We start from the raw sequence: 23,072 nt of genomic DNA, 5'->3' as shown, positions 1-23,072 counted from the left end.
TTAAGGTGAGGGAGGGAGATAGTGATTAAGTTAGGATGAGAACCCTGGTTAGGGTAATGGTACACATTAGGGTTAGGCGTGGGGTTTGGGGAAAGGTTGTGGTTAAGGTTAGGTGTGGGGTTAAGGGAAAGGTTAAGGTTAGGCGTTGGGTTAAGGGAAAGGTTAAGGTTAGGCGTGAGGTTTGGGAAGAGGTTAAGATTAGGCGTGGGTTTTGGGGAGAGGTTTGGGGAGAGGTTAAGGTTAGGCGTGGGGTTAAGGGAAAGGTTGTGGTTAAGGTTAGGCGTGGGGTTAAGGGAAAGGTTAGGCGTGGGGTTAAGGGAAAGGTTAAGGTTAGGAGTAGGATTGAGGTTAAGGTTAAGGTTAGGGGTTTAGGATGATTTGCTGTGGTCTGTGAGTGTTGGATGAATGGGAGGGAGGGTGGCCAATGTGTTGTTTTTAATGGTTCTTAAAAATCTGTAGAACCGTGTGATTTGTGATTTTATTATTCCCTTAAATGTATGTTTAGGATGGTAACTGTGTTTATGAAGTAAAGCATGTGTGTCTGTTGGTTTGAAGTAAACTCTAGTGTGTAGTGTTTTCTGTGATTGATTGTTATTACTGAAAAAACTGTTGTATCTAAGAAGTTGACTTCTTGCGGATGAATTGTGTATTTAACCTTAATGGATGGATGATGACCGTTGAGAATGTTTATAAAATCTGTGAATAACTGGATGTCGTGGGGCCAGGCTCCTATTATGTAATCTAAAAAGCGGTAATAAAAAGTGGGTTGATATGGACACTTGGCCAGTGCCTCTCTCTCCCATTCAGCCATGTATATATTGGCGTAAGCAGGTGCAAATTTTTTGCCCATAGCTGTTCCCTCCACCTGCAGATAATAATGATCATTAAATAAAAAGTCATTGCTAGGCAGGCTGATTTCTAATAGTTGTAATATTTCTTTGTCCGGTCTAGTGTTGTCTGGGTATCTCTTAAAGATAGTTCTAATTGCTTGTATTCCTGTTGCTGTATTTATGTTGGTGTATAGGCTATCAATATCTATCGTGAATATGTGTGTGTGGGAGGGAACAACTATGGGTCCAATCCTCTCCATGAAGTGATAGGTGTCCCTGAGAAAGCTGGGGTGCCTTGTGGAGAGAGGGTTGATATGGTGATCTTGTGAAATGTTATAGGATTCACTATTGCAGTCTGAGACAATCGGTCTGCCAGGAGGAACTTCAAAGGGAATTGTCCATGTCTCCGGTTCCTTGTGTACTTTTAGCAGTAAGTAGAATAGTCTAGGTCGTGGGGTGTCTGTACCGTAGAGAAAGTCCCGTTGTTTTGCTGTGATATAGTGTTGGTCGCAGAGTCTTTTTATTATTGTCCTTAGCTGTGTCTGTGTTTGTGGTTGTATACTGTTTTCTATTTGTTTATAATGTTTGGTGTTTGATAACTGTCTGTTGGCTTTAGGGTTAGGGTTAGGGGGTTAGGGTTAGGGTTAGGGGGTTAGGGTTAGGGTGGTTGTATACTGTTTTCTATTTGTTTATAATGTTTGGTGTTTGATAACTGTCTGTTGGCTTTAGGGTTAGGGTTAGGGTTAGGGTTAGGGGGTTAGGGTTAGGGTTAGGGGGTTAGGGTTAGGGGGTTAGGGTTAGGGTTAGGGTGGTTGTATACTGTTTTCTATTTGTTTATAATGTTTGGTGTTTGATAACTGTCTGTTGGCTTTAGGGTTAGGGTTAGGGTTAGGGTTAGGGGGTTAGGGTGGTTGTATACTGTTTTCTATTTGTTTATAATGTTTGGTGTTTGATAACTGTCTGTTGGCTTTAGGGTTAGGGTTAGGGGGTTAGGGTTAGGGTTAGGGTTAGGGGGTTAGGGTTAGGGTTAGGGGGTTAGGGTTAGGGTGGTTGTATACTGTTTTCTATTTGTTTATAATGTTTGGTGTTTGATAACTGTCTGTTGGCTTTAGGGTTAGGGTTAGGGGGTTAGGGTTAGGGTTAGGGGGTTAGGGTTAGGGGGTTAGGGTTAGGGTGGTTGTATACTGTTTTCTATTTGTTTATAATGCTTGGTGTTTGATAACTGTCTGTTGGCTTTAGGGTTAGGGTTAGGGGGTTAGGGTTAGGGGGTTAGGGTTAGGGTTAGGGGGTTAGGGTTAGGGTTAGGGTTAGGGGGTTAGGGTTAGGGTGGTTGTATACTGTTTTCTATTTGTTTATAATGCTTGGTGTTTGATAACTGTCTGTTGGCTTTAGGGTTAGGGTTAGGGGGTTAGGGTTAGGGTTAGGGGGTTAGGGTTAGGGTTAGGGTTAGGGGGTTAGGGTTAGGGGGTTAGGGTTAGGGTGGTTGTATACTGTTTTCTATTTGTTTATAATGCTTGGTGTTTGATAACTGTCTGTTGGCTTTAGGGTTAGGGTTAGGGGGTTAGGGTTAGGGGGTTAGGGTTAGGGGGTTAGGGTTAGGGGGTTAGGGTTAGGGTTAGGGGGTTAGGGTTAGGGTTAGGGTTAGGGGGTTAGGGTTAGGGTGGTTGTATACTGTTTTCTATTTGTTTATAATGCTTGGTGTTTGATAACTGTCTGTTGGCTTTAGGGTTAGGGTTAGGGGGTTAGGGTTAGGGGGTTAGGGTTAGGGGGTTAGGGGGTTAGGGTTAGGGGGTTAGGGTTAGGGTGGTTGTATACTGTTTTCTATTTGTTTATAATGCTTGGTGTTTGATAACTGTCTGTTGGCTTTAGGGTTAGGGTTAGGGGGTTAGGGTTAGGGGGTTAGGGTTAGGGGGTTAGGGTTAGGGTTAGGGGGTTAGGGTTAGGGTGGTTGTATACTGTTTTCTATTTGTTTATAATGTTTGGTGTTTGATAACTGTCTGTTGGCTTTAGGGTTAGGGTTAGGGGGTTAGGGTTAGGGGGTTAGGGTTAGGGTTAGGGGGTTAGGGTTAGGGTTAGGGTGGTTGTATACTGTTTTCTATTTGTTTATAATGTTTGGTGTTTGATAACTGTCTGTTGGCTTTAGGGTTAGGGTTAGGGGGTTAGGGTTAGGGTTAGGGGGTTAGGGTTAGGGGGTTAGGGTTAGGGGGTTAGGGGGTTAGGGTTAGGGGGTTAGGGTTAGGGTGGTTGTATACTGTTTCTATTTGTTTATAATGCTTGGTGTTTGATAACTGTCTGTTGGCTTTAGGGTTAGGGTTAGGGGGTTAGGGTTAGGGTTAGGGGGTTAGGGTTAGGGGGTTAGGGTTAGGGGGTTAGGGTTAGGGGGTTAGGGGGTTAGGGTTAGGGGGTTAGGGTTAGGGTGGTTGTATACTGTTTTCTATTTGTTTATAATGCTTGGTGTTTGATAACTGTCTGTTGGCTTCATACATGTATTGATGTTTATCCAATATTACTATTTTTGAACCTTTATCTGCTGGTTTGATGATTATGTGTGGGTTATTTTTAAGTTGTTGTATTGCCCATCTTTCTATCTGTGTGAGGTTATCCTCCCTATCGGTGTGAGTCTGATGGTTGTGAAGTGTGTTTTTGTCTATTCTGATTAGTCTCCTGATTCTACCATCTATCTGGGTGGTTTTAGGTTCCCAGGTAGGGTTAGAGGTTAGGGGGTTAGGGTTAGGGGGTTAGGGTTAGGGGGTTAGGGTTAGGGGGTTAGGGTTAGGGGGTTAGGGTTAGGGGGTTAGGGTTAGGGGGTTAGGGTTAGGGTTAGGGTTAGGGGGTTAGGGTTAGGGGGTTAGGGTTAGGGGGTTAGGGTTAGGGTTAGGGGGTTAGGGTTAGGGTTAGGGTTAGGGGGTTAGGGTTAGGGTGGTTGTATACTGTTTTCTATTTGTTTATAATGCTTGGTGTTTGATAACTGTCTGTTGGCTTCATACATGTATTGATGTTTATCCAATATTACTATTTTTGAACCTTTATCTGCTGGTTTGATGATTATGTAGGGTTAGGGTTAAGGGTTAGGGTTAAGGGTTAAGGGTTAGGGTTAGTTTATCTACTGGTTTGATGATTATGTAGGGTTAGGGTTAAGGGTTAGGGTTAAGGGTTAGGGTTAGGGTTAGTTTATCTGCTGGTTTGATGATTATGTAGGGTTAGGGTTAAGGGTTAGGGTTAAGGGTTAAGGGTTAAGGGTTAGGGTTAGTTTATCTGCTGGTTTGATGATTATGTGTGGGTTAGGGTTAGGGTTAAGGGTTAGGGTTAGGGTTAGTTTATCTGCTGGTTTGATGATTATGTAGGGTTAGGGTTAAGGGTTAGGGTTAAGGGTTAGGGTTAAGGGTTAGGGTTAGTTTATCTGCTGGTTTGATGATTATGTAGGGTTAGGGTTAAGGGTTAGGGTTAAGGGTTAAGGGTTAGGGTTAGTTTATCTGCTGGTTTGATGATTATGTAGGGTTAGGGTTAAGGTTTAGGGTTAGGGTTTAGGGTTAAGGGTTAGGGTTAGTTTATCTGCTGGTTTGATGATTATGTGTGGGTTATTTTTAAGTTGTTGTATTGCCTGTCTTTCTACCTGTGTGAGGTTATCCTCCCTATCTGTGTGAGTCTGATGGTTGTGAAGTGTGTTTTTGTCTATTCTGATTAGTCTCCTGATTCTACCATCTATCTGGGTGGTTTTAGGTTCCCAGGTAGGGTTAGAGGTTAGGGGTCAGGTAATAACCTCTCCATGACGTTGTAGCAGAGGGAGTTAGGGTTAGATAATAACCTCTCCATGACATTGTAGCAGAGGGAGTTAGGGTTAGAGGTTAGGGGTCAGGTAATAACCTCTCCATGACGTTGTAGCAGAGGGGGTTAGGGGTTAGAGGTTAGGTAATAACCTCTCCATGACGTTGTAGCAGAGGGGGTTAGGGGTTAGGTAATAACCTCTCCATGATGTTGTAGCAGAGGGAGTTAGGGTTAGAGGTTAGGGGTCAGGTAATAACTTCTCCATGATGTTGTAGCAGAGGGAGTTAGGGTTAGAGGTTAGGTAATAACCTCTCCATGATGTTGTAGCAGAGGGAGTTAGGGTTAGAGGTCAGGTAATAACCTCTCCATAACGTTGTAGCAGAGGGGGTTAGAGGTCAGGTAATAACCTCTCCATGATGTTGTAGCAGAGGGAGTTAGGGTTAGGGGGTTAGGGTTAGGGGGTTAGGGTTAGGGGGTTAGGGTTAGGGGGTTAGGGTTAGGGGGTTAGGGTTAGGGGGTTAGGGGGTTAGGGTTAGGGGGTTAGGGTTAGGGTGGTTGTATACTGTTTTCTATTTGTTTATAATGCTTGGTGTTTGATAACTGTCTGTTGGCTTCATACATGTATTGATGTTTATCCAATATTACTATTTTTGAACCTTTATCTGGTTTGATGATTATGTAGGGTTAAGGGTTAAGGGTTAGGGTTAGTTTATCTACTGGTTTGATGATTATGTAGGGTTAGGGTTAAGGGTTAGGGTTAAGGGTTAGGGTTAGGGTTAGTTTATCTGCTGGTTTGATGATTATGTAGGGTTAGGGTTAAGGGTTAGGGTTAAGGGTTAAGGGTTAAGGGTTAGGGTTAAGGGTTAGGGTTAGTTTATCTGCTGGTTTGATGATTATGTGTGGGTTAGGGTTAGGGTTAAGGGTTAGGGTTAGGGTTAGTTTATCTGCTGGTTTGATGATTATGTGTGGGTTAGGGTTAGGGTTAAGGGTTAGGGTTAGGTTATCTGCTGGTTTGATGATTATGTAGGGTTAGGGTTAAGGGTTAGGGTTAAGGGTTAGGGTTAAGGGTTAGGGTTAGTTTATCTGCTGGTTTGATGATTATGTAGGGTTAGGGTTAAGGGTTAGGGTTAAGGGTTAAGGGTTAGGGTTAGTTTATCTGCTGGTTTGATGATTATGTAGGGTTAGGGTTAAGGGTTAGGGTTAAGGGTTAGGGGGTTAGGGTTAGTTTATCTGCTGGTTTGATGATTATGTAGGGTTAGGGTTAGGGTTAAGGTTAGGGTTAAGGGTTAGGGTTAGTTTATCTGCTGGTTTGATGATTATGTGTGGGTTATTTTTAAGTTGTTGTATTGCCTGTCTTTCTACCTGTGTGAGGTTATCCTCCCTATCTGTGTGAGTCTGATGGTTGTGAAGTGTGTTTTTGTCTATTCTGATTAGTCTCCTGATTCTACCATCTATCTGGGTGGTTTTAGGTTCCCAGGTAGGGTTAGAGGTTAGGGGTCAGGTAATAACCTCTCCATGACGTTGTAGCAGAGGGAGTTAGGGTTAGATAATAACCTCTCCATGACATTGTAGCAGAGGGAGTTAGGGTTAGAGGTTAGGGGTCAGGTAATAACCTCTCCATGACGTTGTAGCAGAGGGGGTTAGGGGTTAGAGGTTAGGTAATAACCTCTCCATGACGTTGTAGCAGAGGGGGTTAGGGGTTAGGTAATAACCTCTCCATGATGTTGTAGCAGAGGGAGTTAGGGTTAGAGGTTAGGGGTCAGGTAATAACTTCTCCATGATGTTGTAGCAGAGGGAGTTAGGGTTAGAGGTTAGGTAATAACCTCTCCATGATGTTGTAGCAGAGGGAGTTAGGGTTAGAGGTCAGGTAATAACCTCTCCATAACGTTGTAGCAGAGGGGGTTAGAGGTCAGGTAATAACCTCTCCATGATGTTGTAGCAGAGGGAGTTAGGGTTAGAGGTCAGGTAATAACCTCTCCATGATGTTGTAGCAGAGGGGGTTAGAGGCTAGGTAATAACCTCTCCATGATGTTGTAGCAGAGGGAGTTAGGGTTAGAGGTTAGGGGTCAGGTAATAACCTTTTCATGATGTTGTAGCAGAGGGAGTTAGGGGCTAGGGGTTAGGTAATAACCTCTCCATGACGTTGTAGCAGAGGGAGTTAGGGGTAGGTAATAACCTCTCCATGAGGTTGTAGCAGAGGTAGTTAGGGTTAGAGGTTAAAGGTCAGGTAATAACCTCTCCATGACGTTGTAGCAGAGGGAGTTAGGGTTAGAGGTTAGGGGTTAAAGGTCAGGTAATAACCTCTTCATGACATTGTAGCAGAGGGAGTTAGGGGTTAGAGGTCAGGTAATAACCCCTCCATGACGTTGTAGCAGAGGGGGTTAGAGGTTAGGGATTAGAGATCAGGTAATAACCCCTCCATGACGTTGTAGCAGAGGGGGTTAGAGGTTAGAGGTCAGGTAATAACCCCTCCATGACGTTGTAGCAGAGGGGGTTAGAGGTTAGGGATTAGAGATCAGGTAATAACCCCTCCATGACGTTGTAGCAGAGGGGGTTAGAGGTTAGGGGTCAGGTAATAACCTCTTCATGACGTTGTAGCAGAGGGAGTTAGGGTTAGAGGTTAAGGGTCAGGGACTAACCTCTTCATAACCATGTAACGTAGAGAGTTCCCCAGAGTGTGATCCTCCTCATGAAGAACAAACGTCACACAGCCTTCGTCTGTTCCATCAGCCTGCACCTGGGGACACAGATACAACAATCAGACCCTTAAACAGCCACCTCCCAGTACTCTACCCTGAACCTTAGTCACTAGCCGGCTAACACCCGGTACTCTACCCTGCACCTCAGGGCAGCCATCTATGTACGTAGTCATTCAACACTTGTCACACTAATAGATACTGTTTACCCACTTATTTCTACACTGTATTCTAGTTAATCATCCTATATAACTACTGCTGTCCACACCTTTTCTACTGTCTATAAACACCATACTCTATAACTATTACTATACACCCCCGTTTTCTAAAAGTGAAATTTACCCAGTAAAATATTACTTGAGTAAAAGTCTAAAAGTATTTGGTTATAAATATACTTAAGTATCAAACGTACATGTACAATTTAGCCATGGGAACACTCCAACAATCAGATGTAATTTACAAAAGATGCATGTGTTCAGTGAGTCCTTCAGATCAGAGGCACAAGGGATGACCACGAGTTGTCTTGATAATAGTGTGAATTTGATAATTTTCCTGTCCTGCTAAGCATTCAAAATGTAATGAGTACTTTTGGGTGTTGGGAAAATAGAGTAAAAAGTACAAGATTTTCTTTACAAATGTAGTGAAGAAAAAATATAAATCGTGAAGTACAGCAAAAATGCCAAAAATACCTAAGTAGTACTTTGAAGTATTTTTACTTAAAACTTCATTTGGCTGCAGGGGCAGTATTGAGTAGCTTGGATGAAAAGGTGCCCATTGTAAACGGCCAGCTCCTCAGTCTCAGTTGCTAATATATGCATATTATTATTAGTATTGGATAGAAAACACTCTAAAGTTTCCAAAACTGTCAAAATATTGTCTGTGAGTATAACAGAACTGATATTGCAGGCGAAACCCTGAGGAAAATCAAAACAGAAAGTGGCTTCTATTTTGAAAACTCCATGTCCCATAGCCTCCCTTTGCTTCATTTAAAGGGATATCAACCAGATTCCTTTTCCTATCGCTTCCTCAAGGTGGCAACAGTCTTCAGACATTTTCAGTTTCAGGCTTTTATTTTGAAAAATGAGCCAGAAAGATAACATCGCGTAAAGTGGTCACATGAGTTTTGTTCGCGCAACAGAGTTTGGACAGCTATTGCTTTTCCCTCTCCTACTGTGAAAGACATTTGCGGTTGATATATTATCGATTATATATTTTAAAAACAACCTGAGGATTGATTATAAAAAACGTTTGACATGTTTCTGTGGACATTATGGAAACTATTTGGAATTTGTCTGCGTTGTCGTGACCGCTCTTTCCTGTGGATTTCTAGGCATAACGCGCCAAACAAACTGAGGTATTTTGGATATAAACTAATCTTTATGGAACAAAAGGAACATGTGTTGTGTAACTGGGAGTCTCGTGAGTGAAAACATCCAAAGATCATCAAAAGTAAACGATTAATTTGATTGCTTTTCTGATTTTCGTGACCAAGCTACCTGATGCTAATGTTTCGTCATGCAATCGATAAACTTACACAAACGCTTGGATTGCTTTCGCTGTAAAGCATAATTTCTAAATCTGACACGACAGGTGGATAACAAAAGGCTAAACCGTGTTTTCCTATATTGCACTTGTGATTTCATGAATATAAATATTTTTTGTAATATTCATTGAATGTAGGTAGCGCTATGCTATTCAGCGGTTGTTGATGACACTTGTCCCGTTAACGGGATTGCAGCCATAACAAGGTAAGCACTTTACACCACTGTTGCTAGTTACCCATTCTAAAACAATTTTACTGTTGCAGCCGACATGTATACTGTTCAGTTGACAGCGTACATGGATACACAGACTTTATTCAATGTCAGTGGAAGGTCATTAGTGAAACACAGAAAACAATAATGGCCCAAGCCGGCTGCCCTGCGGTACACCACATTCAACTGAATTTACATTAGAGAGGCTTCCATTAAAGAAAACCCTCTGTTATATTGGATAGGTAACTGTCCAGCCATGATAAGGCAAATTATGGGAATCCATATAGGGTGCTTTTATTTTTCTTGTGCAGCGTAATGACCTTTGCCTCCCTCCAGGCCTAAGAGCACACTCCGTCTTCTAGGGTTAGATAGAAGATGTGCCAAATAGCATCGCAATGTATTCCACTACCAACTTAATATCCATGTTCAGTTCCAGGTGGTTTGTCCTAATTCATAGATAGCAAATATCTTCTTCACCTCATCCACACAAATTCAAAACTACAGCGCTCATCTTTCATTATTTTGGTCCGTTATGCAGGAATATGAAGGATCAGCATGTTGTTTTGAAGGTCATGCCTAACTTTCCTCAAAATCATTATTAAAGTGCTTGGCAATATCAAAGGGTTTTGTTATGAATGAGCCATCAGTCTCAATGAAAGATGGAACTCCGTTAGCTTCTCTACCTAGCTACTCCTTTTCACTATCATTACTTATAGAATGCATCTTTATTTTAAATTGTATTATTTAGTATATTTTCTTCTTTTTGTTTAGTTCCGTGATTTCTCTGTATGTTTGCCAATCTGCTGTGTTGCCAGATTTATTTTCCATTCCCATCATCATCATCATCATCATAGAACTGCCAAAGGGGGCGGTGTTGCTATCTACTGTAAAGATAGCCTGCAGAGTTCTGTCCTACTATCCAGGTCTGTACCCAAACAATTTGAACTTCTACTTTTAAAAAATCCACCTCTCTAAAAACAAGTCTCTCACCGGTGCCGCCTGCTATAGACCACCCTCTGCCCCCAGCTGTGCTCTGGACACCATATGTGAACTGATTGCCCCCCATCTATCTTCAGAGCTCGTGCTGCTAGGCGACCTAAACTGGAACATGCTTAACACCCCAGCCATCCTACAATCTAAACTTGATGCCCTCAATCTCACACAAATTATCAATGAACCTACCAGGTACCTCCCCAAAGCCTTAAACACGGGCACCCTCATAGATATCATCCTAACCAACTTGCCCTCTAAATACACCTCTGCTGTCTTAAACCAAGATCTCAGCGATCACTGCCTCATTGCCTGCATCCGTAATGGGTCAGCGGTCAAACGACCTCCACTCATCACTGTAAAACGCTCCCTGAAACACTTCAGCGAGCAGGGCTTTCTAATCGACCTGGCCGGGGTATCCTGGAAGGATATTGATCTCATCCCGTCAGTAGAGGATGACTGGATATTTTTTTTAAATGCCTTCCTAACCATCTTAAATAAACATGCCCCATTCAAGAAATTTAGAACCAGGAACAGATATAGCCCTTGGTTCTCCCCAGACCTGACTGCCCTTAACCAACCCAAAAACATCCTATGGCGTTTTGCATTAGCATCGAACAGCCCCCGTGATATGCAGCTGTTCAGGGAAGCTAGAAACCATTATACACAGGCAGTTAGAACAACCAAGGCTAGCTTTTTCAAGCAGAAATTTTTCAAGCAGAAACTTCCTGCAACACTAACTGAAAAAAGTTCTGGGACACTGTAAAGTCCATGGAGAATAAGAACACTTCCTCCCAGCTGCCCACTGCACTGAAGATAGGAAACACTGTCACCACTGATAAATCCACTATAATTGAGAATTTCAATAAGCATTTTTCTACGGCTGGCCATGCTTTCCACCTGGCTACCTCTACCCCGGTCAACAGCACTGCACCCCCCACAGCAACTCGCCCAAGCCTTTTCCATTTCTCCTTCTCCCAAATCCATTCAGCTGATCTTCTGAAAGAGCTGCAAAATCTGGACCCCTACAAATCAGCCGGGCTAGACAATCTGGACCCTTTCTTTCTAAAATCATCTGCCGAAATTGTTGCCACCCCTATTACTAGCCTGTTCAACCTCTCTTTCGTGTCGTCTAAGATTCCCAAAGATTGGAAAGCAGCTGCGGTCATCCCCCTCTTCAAAGGGCGGGGACACTCTTGACCCAAACTGCTACAGACCTATATCTATCCTACCATGCCTTTCTAAGGTCTTCGAAAGCCAAGTCAACAAACAGATTACCGACCATTTTGAATCTCATCATACCTTCTCTGCTATGCAATCTGGTTTCAGAGCTGGTCATGGGTGCACCTCAGCCACGCTCAAGGTCCTAAACGATATCTTAACCGCCATCGATAAGAAACATTACTGTGCAGCCGTATTCATTGATCTGGCCAAGGCTTTCGACTCTGTCAATCACCACATCCTCATCGGCAGACTCGACAGCCTTGGTTTCTCAAATGATTGCCTCGCCTGGTTCACCAACTACTTCTCTGATAGAGTTCAGTGTGTCAAATCGGAGGGTCTGCTGTCCGGACCTCTGGCAGTCTCTATGGAGGTGCCACAGGGTTCAATTCTTGGACCGACTCTCTTCTCTGTATACATCAATGAGGTCGCTCTTGCTGCTGGTGAGTCTCTGATCCACCTCTACGCAGACGACACCATTCTGTATACTTCTGGTCCTTATTTGGACACTGTGTTAACAACCCTCCAGGCAAGCTTCAATGCCATTCAACTCTCCTTCCGTGGCCTCCAATTGCTCTTAAATACAAGTAAAACTAAATGCATGCTCTTCAACCGATCGCTACCTGCACCTACCCGCCTGTCCAACATCACTACTCTGGACGGCTCAGACTTAGAATACGTGGACAACTACAAATACTTAGGTGTCTGGTTAGACTGTAAACTCTCCTTCCAGACCCATATCAAACATCTCCAATCCAAAGTTAAATCTAGAATTGGCTTCCTATTTCGCAACAAAGCATCCTTCACTCATGCTGCCAAACATACCCTTGTAAAACTGACCATCCTACCAATCCTCGACTTTGGCGATGTCATTTACAAAATAGCCTCCAATACCCTACTCAACAAATTGGATACAGTCTATCACAGTGCAATCCGTATTGTCACAAAAGCCCCATATACTACCCACCATTGCGACCTGTACGCTCTCGTTGGCTGGCCCTCGCTTCATACTCGTCGCCAAACCCACTGGCGCCATGTCATCTACAAGACCCTGCTAGGTAAAGTCCCCCCTTATCTCAGCTCGCTGGTCACCATAGCATCTCCCACCTGTAGCACACGCTCCAGCAGGTATATCTCTCTAGTCACCCCCAAAACCAATTCTTTCTTTGGCCGCCTCTCCTTCCAGTTCTCTGCTGCCAATGACTGGAACGAACTACAACAATCTCTGAAACTGGAAACACTTATCTCCCTCACTAGCTTTAAGCACCAACTGTCAGAGCAGCTCACAGATTACTGCACCTGTACATAGCCCACCTATAATTTAGCCCAAACAACTACCGCTTTCCCTACTGTATTTAATTAATTTATTTATTTTGCTCCTTTGCACCCAATTATTTTTATTTCTACTTTGCACATTCTTCCATTGCAAATCTACCATTCCAGTGTTTTACTTGCTATATTGTATTTACTTTGCCACCATGGCCTTTTTTTGCCTTCTCACCTCATTTGCTCACATCGTATAGACTTGTTTATACTGTATTATTGACTGCATGTTTGTTTTACTCCATGTGTAACTCTGTGTCGTTGTCTGTTCACACTGCTATGCTTTATCTTGGCCAGGTCGCAATTGTAAATGAGAACTTGTTCTCAACTTGCCTACCTGGGGCCTGTTGCACAAAAGTAGAATTAAGACATCCGGGATAAATGACTCAGCTGAGCTCAATGAAGCCAAAACATGTGCGTCCAGGCTTAATTGGTTGCACAAAGACCAAGCCAGGATGAGCAGACACGGATTCATTAAGCCAGGTGAAACCAATCCTGGATAGGTGCGCGCTCACGGCTCACTCAAATAGACCCCGCCCACAGATCACAGATTAACTGATTTACCATGGCAACTAGAGCCGCGTACTTTTCCCCGTCGGAAGCACAAATCCTCATGGAGGCATACGAGGAGGTAAAAGATATAATTAAGAAGAAAGGCAACACCGCCACAGTGATAAAGCAAAGAGAAAAAGCGTGGCAAAGTATTGCAGACCGCCTGAATGCGTAAGTAGTGCACAATTACACACTCACCGCTCCGCTGAAACATCACAATTACAATTCATATATTTAATTCACATCTCCAAAAATGCAGTTGTACTGTAATTATGAAACGGTTAAATTTTTTATTGAAATGCACTGCAGATATGAGTGAAATTGTGTAAAGTAACTCCATCACACTGTATAAAGCTATGATACATTTTTTGATATTTTTACTGAAAACAAGACAAAAATACCAAGTAATTCTTTGCAGTGTGACTCCATTAAATGTGTGTGTGTGTGTGTGTGTGTGTGTGTGTGTAGATTAAACATGAACGGGCCAAAATGGACATGGCAGCAGGTCAAAATCAAATACAAGAACATTCTGCAGAATGGTATGGTCCCTGACTAATATTTAACAAAGCACAAGCATATATTGTACCCAGAAGGTGCCTGCTCACACATTGTCTGTACTGTTTTAGCAGTGAAAAAGAATACCCACAGACAAGGCACGGGTGGTGGGTCACCAAAGGCTGACCTTACCCCAGCAGAGGACATGGCCTTGGAGCTAAATAAAGGCAGGCCCGTCTTAGAGGGGATCCCTGGGGGGAAAGAGACGAGCATAGGTTCCTCCCAAGATGCCACCCGCTTCATTCAAGGTATGTCCTTCCATCTCTACATGGGATACAACCACATTCATATTGAATCAATTTGGACTGTCTGACTTTGGTTTACCTATTGCCTTGCAGTGTCTGGCAGCACTGTGTTCCTGTTAGAGCCACCAGCACAAGCACCAGACGATGCTGATCCAGTGAGTACTCCATCAAAGGCATACTGTAGGCCTGGCATGTCTTGTCTACTAGCTTCAATATGAATCCGATTAAATGTGATAGGGTGAAGGCCCCAGTGCAGCAGCAACAGCACATGATGGAGACGATGATGAGGAGGAGACCATCTCTCTGGATTCCAGAAGGCATGAGGTATCATGTTAAGACTGTGAAAGTACTATTTACTCTACAATGGTGAGGAGTCCTCATCAAAATCAAAAAATCAAATTTCTTTTACAGGACCCAGATGCTATACAGTGGGAAAACCAGCCTGGCAACATAGTGCGTATTAATAAAAGGACACCACATCCTGCCAAATTCCAGCTGCGCTAATTGTATTGTGTTCACAGAGCTCACAAGCTATCAGAAAGTTGTATGGCAACCACCTCCGGCGCCAAATAGAACTGGCAGACATAGACATTCAGTACAAGAAGAAAAAGATGGAAAATCTTGCACTGGAGTTCGAAATAAAAAAAGAGGACAATTAGGAAACTGGACCTTGAAATAAAAAAACTTGAGAGGGAGGTGAGATATGCCTTCAATGTACACTGTATGCTAACTGTAACACAAATGTATTAATCATTATTTTTCTTTCCTCCCCCAGCTCCAAGAAGATGACACAGCTCAAAATAAAAATTAGGTACAGGTTTTCTGCAGATGGCATCAGGTATCTATGCAGACTACTGGGTCCCAGGATTAAGCACCGCACTGCACGGAGCCATGCACTGAGTGTGGAGCAAATGGTTTGTGTGGCCTTGCGCTTTTTTGCTAGTGGAGCCTTCCTGTACTCAGTGGGGGATGCAGAACAGCTGAACAAGGCCACAATTTGCCGCACAATAAGGAGTGTGTGTCTGGCTATCAAAGCATTAGCAGATGTCTTCATCTCCTTCCCTGGCCACAGAAGACTCTGTGACATCAAAGAGGAGTTCTATAGGATTGCAGGTAAGAGGATCTACAAATTACAGGACAACTGTTAACACATAGTAGGATACTCATTACTTTGTGTGACAGGTTTCCCCAATGTCATTGGTGCAGTGGACTGCACACACATAAGGATAAAAGCCCCCTCAGGTGCCCATGAGGCCGATTTTGTGAATAGGAAATCCTTTCACAGCATTAATGTTCAGGTGAACATAACTTTTTGATATTGTCCATTGATGAACACTCTGCATTGCCAGTGATGTGCATTGATTGGTGTAATATTCCTCATCTTATGATTTCAGATGGTCTGCAATGCTGACTGTGTGATCAGCAATGTTGTGGCAAAATGGCCTGGCTCAGTCCATGACTCCAGAATCTTTCGGGCCTCTGAAATCTATCAGTGCCTATCACAAGGTAAGCCACACAACCCCTATTTATAACCATCATGGCTGTGTCAAGAATATCACTGTGTTTATGAGGTAGTAATGATGAGATTTTGTGTTGACAGGTGAATTCTCTGGTGTGTTGCTGGGAGACAGGGGGTATGGCTGCCAGCCTTTTCTCCTGACACCTTTCACAGACCCCCAGGAAGCACAGCAGGCCTACAACCATGCCCATGCCAGGACCAGGGCCAGAGTTGAAATGACCTTTGGCCTCCTGAAGGCACGCTTTCACTGCCTTCACAAATTAAGGGTCAGCCCTGTTAGGGCATGTGATATTACTGTGGCTTGTGCTGTCCTCCACAATGTGGCCTGCCTGAGGAAGGAGAGGGCCCCCAGAGTGCCACCAGCCATGGACTGGGACAATCCGGCAATCTTCCCTGATGACGACAGTGGTCGGCTGCTGAGGGACCAATATGTGTTGAATTATTTTAGTTAGTATGTGTGCTTTCAATTTTGGTTAAATATGTCCTGCGGTGGCAGAGGAATTTGGGTTTTTTGGGGTTCGTTTTTTGACGAATTTGGCCTCTTATGATGTTTGTGCGGTATACTGTGTGTAATACAAGGCTGCAGGGAGGCTACTGCATCCATTCATTTGTCTGTTCAGTTGATGTGTATGGATTTGTCCTGCATTTATTTTAGTGTGCAGACATGCAGGGTGTGTTATATACAGACCTTTGAATGTGTATGTATCATTTTGTATAATATGCTTGGATTCTGTGCTTTCCATCTTGTAGAGTCACTGTGACTTCAGTTTCGAAAGGAGCTGATGGTTTACCTGCTTTGTTTTGTCCTTATTCAATAAAGGAACATAATGTTACACATTGTGTTTTTATATTCATATGGAATGTGTATTTGTTTATATGACAGAGTACTAGGGCCACACTGAAGAAAAAGGATAAAGTCATACATTTATGAGGCTGGTTCTTTCTGCAGAAAAGCTACATATTGTTTTTACAGTTTTGATACTTATGACAATGTGATACTTAATATTCTGGCACATCAGCATGTCTTTGTTTATGAAACCATACTGAAGTACAATTTCACGAAATGCCCCACATCTGTCATTTTAACAACTGTCCTCCTTTAAAACAACTGGTTACAATATTATGACGTGTTTTTTTCCCCTCTGTGGCCCTAATATTCTATCAACTTATATAGAGCCTTATAGTCTATGGGAAACTGTAAATTATCTAATGATAGCAACATCTAAAAATCATTTTTTATCCAAAATCATTGAAATTAATGATCACAAACGTTTAAATAATAACAGTGGGTCTAGTTATATGTGATAACAATGTATAGTGAGCAGTGAAATAACTATTGGTTTCCATTTGTGGTGACTGCTGACTGACATTAGGGATGAGATTAAATAGATCCTGGAATTTAGCCTGGTCTGGAGCAGGCTAGCTCCACAGAATAAATCTCCATGGTAATTTATACCATAACATATCCTCCTGCCCCCTATCCATCTTTAGTGCAACCGGATTACGGATCAATTGAGCCAGGATCACCAAGATATCCTGGCTTAATCCCTTATCCTAGTTTTGTGCAACAGGCCCCTGGTTAAATAAAGGTGAAATAAAAAAAATCATAAAATCGCCATCATCATCATCCCTTTCAGTCAATAGAGTTGTTCAGTTCATCATCTATCCATGGGGATTTGGTAGATCTACCAGTCAGTTAGTTAATGGATGTAACCATTACTTCAGTAACCTGAAGAAGCATTTTCAGAAATGCTTCAAGTGCAGCATCAGATGTTCCTATTGACATGCGCATCAGACCATCTTATTGACACACACATCAGATGTTCCTATTGACACACGCATCAGACCATCCTATTGACACACACATCAGATGTTCCTATTGACACGCGCATCAGATGTTCCTATTGACACGCGCATCAGATGTTCCTATTGACACGCGCATCAGATGTTCCTATTGACACGCGCATCAGACCATCCTATTGACACGCGCATCAGACCATCCTATTGACACGCGCATCAGATGTTCCTATTGACACGCGCATCAGATGTTCCTATTGACACACACATCAGATGTTCCTATTGACACACGCATCAGACCATCCTATTGACACACACATCAGATGTTCCTATTGACACGCGCATCAGATGTTCCTATTGACACGCGCATCAGATGTTCCTATTGACACGCGCATCAGATGTTCCTATTGACACGCGCATCAGACGTTCCTATTGACACGCGCATCAGACCATCCTATTGACACGCGCATCAGACCATCCTATTGACACGCGCATCAGATGTTCCTATTGACACGCGCATCAGATGTTCCTATTGACACACGCATCAGATGTTCCTATTGACACGCGCATCAGATGTTCCTATTGACACGCGCATCAGACCATCCTATTGACACACGCATCAGATGTTCCTATTGACACACGCATCAGACCATCCTATTGACACACACATCAGATGTTCCTATTGACACGCGCATCAGATGTTCCTATTGACACGCGCATCAGACGTTCCTATTGACACGCGCATCAGACGTTCCTATTGACACGCGCATCAGACGTTCCTATTGACACGCGCATCAGACGTTCCTATTGACACGCGCATCAGACGTTCCTATTGACACGCGCATCAGACCATCCTATTGACACGCGCATCAGATGTTCCTATTGACACGCGCATCAGATGTTCCTATTGACACGCGCATCAGATGTTCCTATTGACACGCGCATCAGATGTTCCTATTGACACGCGCATCAGATGTTCCTATTGACACGCGCATCAGATGTTCCTATTGACACGCGCATCAGACCATCCTATTGACACGCGCATCAGACCATCCTATTGACACGCGCATCAGACCATCCTATTGACACGCGCATCAGACCATCCTATTGACACGCGCATCAGACCATCCTATTGACACGCGCATCAGACCATCCTATTGACACGCGCATCAGACCATCCTATTGACACGCGCATCAGACCATCCTATTGACACGCGCATCAGACCATCCTATTGACACGCGCATCAGACCATCCTATTGACACGCGCATCAGATGTTCCTATTGACACGCGCATCAGATGTTCCTATTGACACGCGCATCAGACGTTCCTATTGACACGCGCATCAGACCATCCTATTGACACGCGCATCAGACCATCCTATTGACACGCGCATCAGATGTTCCTATTGACACGCGCATCAGATGTTCCTATTGACACACGCATCAGATGTTCCTATTGACACGCGCATCAGATGTTCCTATTGACACGCGCATCAGACCATCCTATTGACACACGCATCAGATGTTCCTATTGACACACGCATCAGACCATCCTATTGACACACACATCAGATGTTCCTATTGACACGCGCATCAGATGTTCCTATTGACACGCGCATCAGACGTTCCTATTGACACGCGCATCAGACGTTCCTATTGACACGCGCATCAGACGTTCCTATTGACACGCGCATCAGACGTTCCTATTGACACGCGCATCAGACGTTCCTATTGACACGCGCATCAGACCATCCTATTGACACGCGCATCAGATGTTCCTATTGACACGCGCATCAGATGTTCCTATTGACACGCGCATCAGATGTTCCTATTGACACGCGCATCAGATGTTCCTATTGACACGCGCATCAGATGTTCCTATTGACACGCGCATCAGATGTTCCTATTGACACGCGCATCAGACCATCCTATTGACACGCGCATCAGACCATCCTATTGACACGCGCATCAGACCATCCTATTGACACGCGCATCAGACCATCCTATTGACACGCGCATCAGACCATCCTATTGACACGCGCATCAGACCATCCTATTGACACGCGCATCAGACCATCCTATTGACACGCGCATCAGACCATCCTATTGACACGCGCATCAGACCATCCTATTGACACGCGCATCAGATGTTCCTATTGACACGCGCATCAGATGTTCCTATTGACACGCGCATCAGATGTTCCTATTGACACGCACATCAGATGTTCCTATTGACACGCGCATCAGATGTTCCTATTGACACGCGCATCAGATGTTCCTATTGACACGTGCATCAGATGTTCCTATTGACACGCGCATCAGATGTTCCTATTGACACGCGCATCAGATGTTCCTATTGACACGCGCATCAGATGTTCCTATTGACACGCGCATCAGACCATCCTATTGACACACGCATCAGATGTTCCTATTGACACGCGCATCAGATGTTCCTATTGACACGCGCATCAGATGTTCCTATTGACACACGCATCAGACCATCCTATTGACACACGCATCAGACCATCCTATTGACACGCGCATCAGACCATCCTATTGACACGCGCATCAGACCATCCTATTGACACACGCATCAGACCATCTTATTGACACACGCATCAGACCATCCTATTGACACACGCATCAGACCATCTTATTGACACACGCATCAGACCATCCTATTGACACGCGCATCAGACGTTCCTATTGACACGCGCATCAGACCATCCTATTGACACACGCATCAGACCATCTTATTGACACACGCATCAGACCATCTTATTGACACACGCATCAGACCATCTTATTGACACACGCATCAGGCCATCCTATTGACACACGCATCAGACCATCCTATTGACACACGTATCAGACCATCTTATTGACACACGTATCAGACCATCCTATTGACACACGCATCAGACCATCCTATTGACACGCGCATCAGACCATCCTATTGACACGCGCATCAGATGTTCCTATTGACACGCGCATCAGATGTTCCTATTGACACGCGCATCAGATGTTCCTATTGACACGCGCATCAGATGTTCCTATTGACACGCGCATCAGATGTTCCTATTGACACGTGCATCAGATGTTCCTATTGACACGCGCATCAGATGTTCCTATTGACACGCGCATCAGATGTTCCTATTGACACGCGCATCAGACCATCCTATTGACACACGCATCAGATGTTCCTATTGACACGCGCATCAGATGTTCCTATTGACACGCGCATCAGATGTTCCTATTGACACGCGCATCAGATGTTCCTATTGACACGCGCATCAGACCATCCTATTGACACACGCATCAGATGTTCCTATTGACACGCGCATCAGATGTTCCTATTGACACGCGCATCAGATGTTCCTATTGACACGCGCATCAGATGTTCCTATTGACACGCGCATCAGATGTTCCTATTGACACGCGCATCAGATGTTCCTATTGACACGCGCATCAGATGTTCCTATTGACACACGCATCAGACCATCCTATTGACACACGCATCAGACCATCCTATTGACACGCGCATCAGACGTTCCTATTGACACGCGCATCAGACCATCCTATTGACACACGCATCAGACCATCCTATTGACACACGTATCAGACCATCTTATTGACACACGTATCAGACCATCCTATTGACACACGCATCAGACCATCCTATTGACACACGTATCAGACCATCCTATTGACACACGTATCAGACCATCTTATTGACACACGTATCAGACCATCCTATTGACACACGCATCAGACCATCCTATTGACACACGTATCAGACCATCCTATTGACACACGCATCAGACCATCCTATTGACACACGCATCAGACCATTTCCTCACATCTTCAACATAGGAATCACAACCTCTAGTATGATCGGTTATACACTATTTTAGGTCCAGTCTTTTAAACTTTGGTTTTCCTAGATATGGCTATTATATCAAATCAAATTTATTTATATAGCCCTTCGTACATCAGCTGATATCTCAAAGTGCTGTACAGAAACCCAGCCTAAAACCCCAAACAGCAAGCAATGCAGGTGTAGAAGCACGGTGGTTAGGAAAAACTCCCTAGAAAGGCCAAAACCTAGGAAGAAACCTAGAGAGGAACCAGGCTATGTGGGGTGGCCAGTCCTCTTCTGGCTGTGCCGGGTGGAGATTATAACAGAACATGGCCAAGATGTTCAAATGTTCATAAATGACCAGCATGGTCGAATAATAATAAGGCAGAACAGTTGAAACTGGAGCAGCAGCACAGTCAGGTGGAAGTTGAAACTGGAGCAGCAGCATAGCCAGATATCATGATCACTACATCTGATGGGTATGAATACTACATAAGAGAAGATTTCTGTGGGATTAGTAAAGATGTGGTCAATACAAGTGGATGGTTTAGTTACTGTTCTGTTTGTAACTACCCTGGTAGGTTGACTGACAACCTGAACCAGGATGCAGGCACTGGTTACAGTTTGAAGTTTTTTCCCTGAGTGGGCAGCTTGATGAATACTAGTCAATATTTAAATCACCCAGAAAATATACTTCTCTGTTGATATCACATACATTAATCAAATCAGATGTTATTGGTCACATACACATGGTTAGCAGATGTTAATGGTCACATGGTTAGCAGATGTTAATGGTCACATACACATGGTTAGCAGATGTTAATGGTCACATACACATGGTTAGCAGATGTTAATGGTCACATACACATGGTTAGCAGATGTTATTGGTCACATACACATGGTTAGCAGATGTTAATGGTCACATACACATGGTTAGCAGATGTTAATGGTCACATACACATGGTTAGCAGATGTTATTGGTCACATACACATGGTTAGCAGATGTTAATGGTCACATACACATGGTTAGCAGATGTTAATGGTCACATACACATGGTTAGCAGATGTTAATGGTCACATACACATGGTTAGCAGATGTTAATGGTCACATACACATGGTTAGCAGATGTTATTGGTCACATACACATGGTTAGCAGATGTTAATGGTCACATACACATGGTTAGCAGATGTTAATGGTCACATACACATGGTTAGCAGATGTTAATGGTTACATACACATGGTTAGCAGATGTTAATGTGAGTGTAGCGAAATGCTTGTGCTTCTAGTTCCGACAATGCAGTAATAACCAACAAGTAATCTAGCTAACAATTCCAAAACTACTACCTTATAGACACAAGTGTAAAGGGATAAAGAATATGCACATAAAGATATATGAATGAGTGATGGCACAGAGCGGCATAGGCAAGATACAGTAGATGGTATCGAGTACAGTATATACATATGAGATGAGTATGTAAACAAAGTGGCATAGTTAAAGTGGCTAGTGATACATGTATTACATAAAGATGCAGTAGATGATATAGAGTACAGTATATACATATACATATGAGATGAATAATGTAGGGTATGTAAACATTATATTAGGTAGCATTGTTTAAAGTGGCTAGTGATATATTTTACATCATTTCCCATCAATTCCCATTATTAAAGTGGCTGGAGTTGAGTCAGTGTGTTGGCAGCAGCCACTCAATGTTAGTGGTGGCTGTTTAACAGTCTGATGGCCTTGAGATAGAAGCTGTTTTTCAGTCTCTCGGTCCCAGCTTTGATGCACCTGTACTGACCTCGCCTTCTGGATGATAGCGGGGTGAACAGGCAGTGGCTCAGGTGGTTGTTGTCCTTGATGACCTTTATGGCCTTCCTGTGACATCGGGTGGTGTAGGTGTCCTGGAGGGCAGGTAGTTTGCCCCCGGTGATGCGTTGTGCAGACCTCACTACCCTCTGG

At 43.6% G+C, this 23,072-nt stretch overlaps 1 protein-coding gene across 1 annotated transcript in view; it reads right to left on the bottom strand.

Moving 5' to 3' along the window:
* The window catches only part of polr1d (RNA polymerase I and III subunit D), a 32,386-nt gene that overhangs the window by 3,679 nt on the left and 5,635 nt on the right, over positions 1-23,072 (bottom strand). The window contains exon 2 of the mRNA XM_031797544.1: positions 7,235-7,332. Within this exon, the coding sequence (XP_031653404.1) occupies positions 7,235-7,332 (98 nt within the window). The remainder of the gene's footprint in view (positions 1-7,234; positions 7,333-23,072) is intronic.

The sequence above is a fragment of the Oncorhynchus kisutch genome, linkage group LG19, assembly GCF_002021735.2.
Source record: "Oncorhynchus kisutch isolate 150728-3 linkage group LG19, Okis_V2, whole genome shotgun sequence".
NCBI lineage: Eukaryota > Metazoa > Chordata > Actinopteri > Salmoniformes > Salmonidae > Oncorhynchus > Oncorhynchus kisutch.
This window is presented reverse-complemented; position numbering and strand designations above follow the sequence as displayed.